The sequence below is a fragment of the Lipotes vexillifer genome, unplaced genomic scaffold (assembly GCF_000442215.2).
Source record: "Lipotes vexillifer unplaced genomic scaffold, Lipotes_vexillifer_v1.1 scaffold382, whole genome shotgun sequence".
Taxonomy (NCBI): Eukaryota; Metazoa; Chordata; class Mammalia; order Artiodactyla; family Lipotidae; genus Lipotes; species Lipotes vexillifer.
Window position 1 is genome coordinate 6,628,989 of NW_006780611.1, and position 6,714 is coordinate 6,635,702.

The 6,714-nt window shown below is 41.9% G+C and overlaps 1 protein-coding gene across 2 annotated transcripts in view; it reads left to right on the forward strand.

Annotated features, from left to right (window-relative positions):
- ARFGAP3 (ARF GTPase activating protein 3) overlaps positions 1-6,714 on the forward strand; it is a 50,795-nt gene that overhangs the window by 33,593 nt on the left and 10,488 nt on the right. For both annotated transcript variants that reach the window (XM_007453941.1, XM_007453942.1), the window contains one exon: positions 1,878-2,009. In XM_007453941.1, coding sequence (XP_007454003.1) covers positions 1,878-2,009 — 132 coding nt within the window. The remainder of the gene's footprint in view (positions 1-1,877; positions 2,010-6,714) is intronic.

The following is a 6,714-nucleotide window of genomic DNA, read 5'->3' on the forward strand; positions in this document are numbered from 1 at the left end:
CTCCTCCCCCTCCTCCTCCTCCAGGCAGCCTTTCAGTCCAACAGCAGCTCCATGAGAAACACTGCCCTATGCTTACATATCTCCCTGAGTTTCTGAGCTCAGATCAGTCAACCTCATAAGGGCAGGGTCTGAGTATGTCTCCTTGCCCAGTATCCTCACCCAGCAAGTGCCTGGCCCCTCATAGGTGCTTATTAAGTAGTTTTAAAATTCCTTATTGAATCGGTCCTAATTCTTTCACTTGGTCCCTTAGAAATATGTCCCTCAAATATTTGAAGGTAACTTTCCAGGCCAACACGTGGATCACATCTTTCAAACCTTCTTTCTCAGACGTGACTAAGAGCCTCTTCGTTGTTCTGGTCTCTTCTCTGAACAGGGATTGGTTGTCTCTGTTCCTCTGAGCAGAGCCCAGTGGCTCAGGGCTCATCCGCTGATCAGCCGCAGGGAGAGCCTGGTCAGTTTCTAGCTGAAATCCAGATACACTTTGAACACTGCATGTTTTCCTTCCTGGGGAGAGAAGGCTAGTGTAACAAGCTTTGTTCTTAATGACCTCCTTGCCAGAGAGTGCAGAAACCACATTTGGAAATTCTGCCTTTTTTCTATTATTCATATGAAGTCATACCATCTGCCTCAAACGGCAGGTTTATCCCCCCTCCTTTTTCTGTTTTTTTTTTTCTGCGAGAATAAAAGAGTATATTGAGTCTTTTCCCCCACCCCCCATCTTAGCTTGTGAACTCCTTATGCCCTCGGGGATTGGCCCTTACCTTGTTTCCTGTGTGCTTCCGTTCTTACTCTCTGCAGAAACCTTGGTGACATTTTTGAAGCCTCTGTGTCCTCTTCCATCATCCTTCCTTTCCTCAGGCCCAAGCATTGGGATCTGCGTCTCTCTTCTGAACTTCGGGAACCACCTTTATAAGGAGTGCATGCCTGGCCTGGTTGTTTGCCACCCTAAGCGGTCCTGAATTCTGAGATGGCACGGTCACTTTCCATTGCAGCTCTGGCACATCCGCCTCACCTATCAATCTCTGTCCTGTTCCAGGCAAACCCTGCTGCTCTTGGTCAAAGGTTTTTCTCCCACCACTCAGGACCAAAAGCTGTCCCTGAGCCTTGCTCTCTTAGTGGTGCCCTGCTCGTTGACGCTCAGCTAATGAAAGTATAAACCCACCCAGAAGGCCAGCAGCTCCCCTGAGATGCTTACAGACAAAGCTCACATCAAGCTCCAGACTGAAAGAGCATCTCGGGGCGGTGGTCCTGTGATCACCGATCGCAGCTCTGTGACTGATTCCAGCAGGAGGCTTGTCAGCATCACTTACACTAAGGGCTGGTTGCTGTTAGGGATGATGCCTTATACCGTGGCTGACATGGCAGGATTGCCAACAAAGAGCTCCTCGGATGGGCTCGAAGCATTATTTGTGACTAACCTATAGTGGGGTAGCACTCAAAGGCGTCATGCGCCGTTGGGATAAGCTAGGTTACGCTGCAGTGAGAAATACTCCCCCCCACCTCCCCCGCCCCAATCTTTAGGGCTTAACACAATGATGGTTTGTCTCATTCACTAAAGTCAGCTGAGGGTACAGGTGATTGTCCAGCTTACCTGTCCTTCTGGTGGAATCTTGATTGTCCAGGTGGATGGTGGTTTCACCTGCCCGAGGCTGAAGCAGCTGGAAAACCCGACCTCTTCCATGCGGCGAGGGAAGAGAAGACTGGGCACCTGAAAGGCCTTGGAAATGACTTGCCTTATGTCTGCTCCCGTTGCACTGGCCAGATCACATGGCTGCCCCCAACTTCGAAGAGGCCGGGAAGGGCAGTCCCCATGCACCGGATGTGAGCGGACATCGGTCAGGTCCTCCAAAGTCACTGTTCTGCTCTGTCTCATACAGGTACTTTGACGAGCCAGTGGAGTTAAGGAGCAGTTCTTTTTCTAGCTGGGATGACAGTTCGGATTCCTATTGGAAAAAAGAGACCGTCAAAGACACTGACATCATTCTGAAAACCACAGGCTACACAGACAGGTATGAATACCAGAGCAGTGGGATTGTAAATAGTGACTCTATGCATCTCTAGGGAAATTCTCTAACACTAGTAAATGATTTTGTTGTACTATTTCAAGAATATTCTTTGTATCCTGGTCTGTATTCTGACCTCACAGTTTTTCCTTTCCCAAAATGTCATATAATTGGAGTCATGCAGTAACCAGCCCTGTTAGACAGGGCTTCTTTCACTTTTCGTAGTGCCCTTGAGATTCATTCATGTTGCTGTGTTCCTCCCTCTTTATTTTTGAGTCTGTTTATCCATTTACCTGTCAAAGAACTGTCTCCAGTTTTTGGTGATTATGAATGAAGGGCTGTATAATGTATCGTCCAAACCAGGGAACTCTTTATAGAGTGCAGGGGGACAATACTAGTACGTTGGGACAACAGGTGTGACCTGGGATTGTCCTCGGTGACTGGGATGTACCCTCATCCTACTCATTTTGTATCCTGCATAATGTGGAGCAGTGTCTTACGTGCATGACAATATATTCAATATTTACTAATTGATCCGTGGGACTGAAGAGTGAAATAACAGGCCTATTTTTGTTTGTTTGTTTTTCGGTACGCGGGGCTCTCACTGCTGTGGCCTCTCCTGTTGCGGAGCACAGGCTCCGGACGCGCAGGCTCAGTGGCCATGGCTCACGGGCCCAGCCGCTCCGCGGCATGTGGGATCCCCCTGGACCGGGGCACGAACCCGTGTCCCCTGCATCGGCAGGCGGACTCTCAACCACTGCGCCACCAAGGAAGCCCAACAGGCCTATTTTAAATAGCAAAATTCATTCAAATGTTGTGTGGTTTGGATATTTATTCATTTTTCTAATTAGAATATTCAGCCTTTTCAAAGTGGCCTAAAATCCTTTTACAAAATTTCTGCTGTTGGCTTTTTAAAAAGTAAAATGGCATGTGCAGACATTATAAATGAGAAGTGCATTTGCCTTACCTCAAATCAGTTTAACCTATTTTGGCTGTTTTTGTTCTTTGTGCTGAGAACATTTAAGCTCTACTCTCTTCCCACAGTTCAGGTAACACGACAGGATTATTAACTATAATCACCATGCTGTACGTTAGATCCCCAGAACTTATGCATCTTATAAATGAAAGTTTGTACCCTTTGACCAACATCTGCCCCCATGTCCCCGGGAACCACTATTCTGCTCTCTGTTTCTTTGAGTTCAACTTCTTTTTTTTTTAGATTCTGCATCCAAGTGAGGACATACAGTATTTGTCTTTCTCTGGCTTCCTCCAGGTTCATCCATGTTGTCACAAATGGCAGGATTTCCTTCTTTCTTTTTTATAGCAGAATATTATCCCATTGTATATTATATACCACATCTTCTTTATCCATTCACCCATTGACGGATACTTAGGTTGTTTCCATATCTTGCCTATTGTGAATAATGCGGCCATGCACACGGGGCTGCAGAGATCTCTTCATGATACTGATTTTGTTTCCTTCAGATATATACACCCAGAAGTGGGATCATATGGTAGTTCTATTTTTAATTTTTTTACGAACTCCCACACTGTTTTCCATGTGACTATACTGATTTCCATTCCCACCAGTGGTATACAAAGGTTCCCTCTTCAGTCCTCACCAACGCTTGTCTCATGTCTTCTTGATAATAGCCATCCTAACAGGTGTGAGGTGGTATATCTCACTGTGGTTTTGATTTCCTTTTCCCTGATGATCACTGATGTTGAACACCTTTTCATATACCTGTTGGGCTTAAACTTCCCTCTTAGTACTGCTTTTGCTATATCCCGTAAGTGTTTCCATTTTTATTTGTTTTAAGATATCCTTTTTTTCTTTTTTTTTTAAATAGAAGTATAGTTGATTTACAATATTGTGTTAGTTTCTGGTGTACAGCCCAGTGATTCAGATAGATAGATAGATAGATAGATAGATAGATAGATAGATAGATGCAACTGAATATGTAAGTATATATATATATATATATTCTTTTTCATATCCTTTTCCATTATAAGTTATTATAAGGTATTGAGTGTAGTTCGCTGTGCTATATAGTAGGACCATGTTGTTTATCTATTTTATTTTATTTAGAAAATTGGTGGGATTTTTTTTTTTTAATTTATTTAATTTATTTATTTTTGGCTGCATTGGGTCTTCATTGCTGTGTGTGGGCTTTCTCTAGTTGCGGCGAGCAGGGGCTACTCTTCATTGTGGTGCGTGGGCTTCAGTAGTTGTGGCATGTGGGCTCTAGAGCGCAGGCTCAGTAGTTGTGACGCACGGGCTTGGTTGCTTTGCGGCATGTGGGATCTTCCTGGACCAGGGCTCAAACCCGTATCCCCTGCATTGGCAGGCGGATTCTTAACCACTGTGCCACCAGGGAAGCCCTCTGTTTTACATTGATATGTAGTAGTGGTATCTGTTAATCCCAAACTCCTAATTTATCCCTTCCCCCAGCTTTCCCCTTTGGTAACCTTAAATTTGTTTTCTTCGTCAGTGAGTCTGTTTGTTTTGTAAATAAGTTCATTTGTATGATCTTTTTCAGATTCCACGTGTAAGTGATAGCATAAGAAATTTGTCTTTCTCTGTCTGACTTTCTTCACTTAGTATGAAAATCTCCAGGGCCATCCATGTTGCTACGGATGGCATTATTTCATTCTTTTTTATGACTGAGTAGTATTCCATTGCATACATATAAACCACATCTTCTTTATCCATTCATCTGTCGATGGGCATTTAGGTTGCTTCCATGTCTTGGCTATTGTAAATAGTGCTGCTATGAACACTGGGGTGCATGTATCTTTTAGAATTAGAGTTTTTGCCTTTTCCATATATATGCCTAGGAGTAGGATTGCTGGATCATGTGGTAGCTCAATTTTTAGTTTTTTAAGGAACCTCCATACTGTTCTCCATAGTGGCTGCACCAACTGACATTCCCATCAGCAGTGAAGGAGGGTTCCTTTTTCTCTACACCCTCTCCAGCAATTATTATTTGTAGACTTTTTGGTGATGGCCATTCTGACCAGTGTGAGGTGATACCTCATTATAGTTTTGATTTGCACTTCTCTAGTAATTAGTGATGTTGAGCATCTGTTGATGTGCCTGTTGGCCATCTGTATGTCTTCTTTGGAGAAATGTCTATTTTTGCTCATTTTTTGATTGGCTTGTTTGTGGGTTTTTTTGATATCGAGCTGTAGGAGCTGTTTTGCATATTTTGGAAATTAAGCCCTTGTTGGTCGCATCACTTGTAAATATTTTCTCCTATTCTGTAGGTTGTCTTTTCATTTTGTTTATGGTTTCCTTTACTGTGCAAAAGCTTATAAGTTTGATTAGGTCCCATTTGTTTACTTTCACTTTTATTTCTTTTGCCTTGGGAGACTGACCTAAGAAAACATTGGTACAATTTATGTCAGAGAATGTTTTGCCTATGTTCTCTTCTAGGAGTTTTTCGGTGTCAAGTCTTAAATCTTTAAGCCATTTTGAGTTTATTTTTGTGTATGGTGTGAGGGAATGTTCTACTCCATTGATTAACAGCATCCTGCTTTCCCAACACCACTTGCTGAAGAGACTGTCTTTTCTCCATTGTATATTCTTGGCTTCTTTGTTGAAGATTGTGTTTTAAGATATCCTTTAATTTCCCTTTTGGTTTCTTCTTGGACCCATTGGTTGTTCAGGAGTGTGCTGTTTAATTTCCACCTATTTGTGGATTTTTTACTTTTCCTCCTGTTATTGATTTCTACTTTCATACTATTGTGGTTGGAAAAGATACTTAATGTGATTTCAACCTTCTTAAATTTCTTAAGACGTAAATATCGTTCAGATTTGTTTGTGACTTAGCCTGTGATTTATCCTGGAGAATGTTCTGTGTGTGCTTGAGAATGTGTGTTCTGCTGCTATAGGATGGAATGTTCTGAATATGTCTTTTGTTCCATTTGCTTCAAGTCCAGTTTTCCTTATTGATTTTCTGTCTGGATGATCCGTCCATCGTTGAAAGTGGGATATTAAAGTCCCCTATTATTATTGCAGTACTGTCTATTTCTCCCTTCAGATCTGTTAATATTTGCTTATTATATTTAGGTGTTCCTGTGTTGGGTGCATAAATATTTGCAGTTGTTATATCCTCTTGATGAATTGACCCTTTAATCATTCTATAATGACCTTTGTCTCTCGTTACAGTTTGTGACTTAAAGTCGGTTTTGTCTGATGTAAGTATGGCTCTCCCTGCTCTCCTTCGGTTTCCATTTATGTGGAATAGCTTTTTCCATCTCTTTACTTTCAGCCTATGTGTGTCCCTAAAGCTGAAGTGAGTCTCCTACAGGCAGTATATAGTTGTATCTTGTTTTTGTTTTCCTTATTTTTTAATCATTCAGACACTCTGTGTCTTTTGATTGGAGAATTTAATTTGTTTGCATTTAAAATCATTGTGGATAGTTAAGGATGTACTGTTGCCATATCTCATTAACTGTTTCTTGGCTGTTTTTGTAGTTCTTCTATTCGTTGCTTCCTCTCTTGCTGTCTTCCTTTGTGATTTGATGATTTTCCATAGTGGTATGTTTTGATCCCTTTCTCTTTTTCTTTTGTGTTTCTACTATAGGTTTTTGCTTTGTGATTACCATGAGGCTTACATAAGACATCTTATAGTTATAGCAGCCTATTTTGAGCTGATAACAATATAACTTAGATTGCACACAAAACCTTTACTCTTTTACTCTTTCC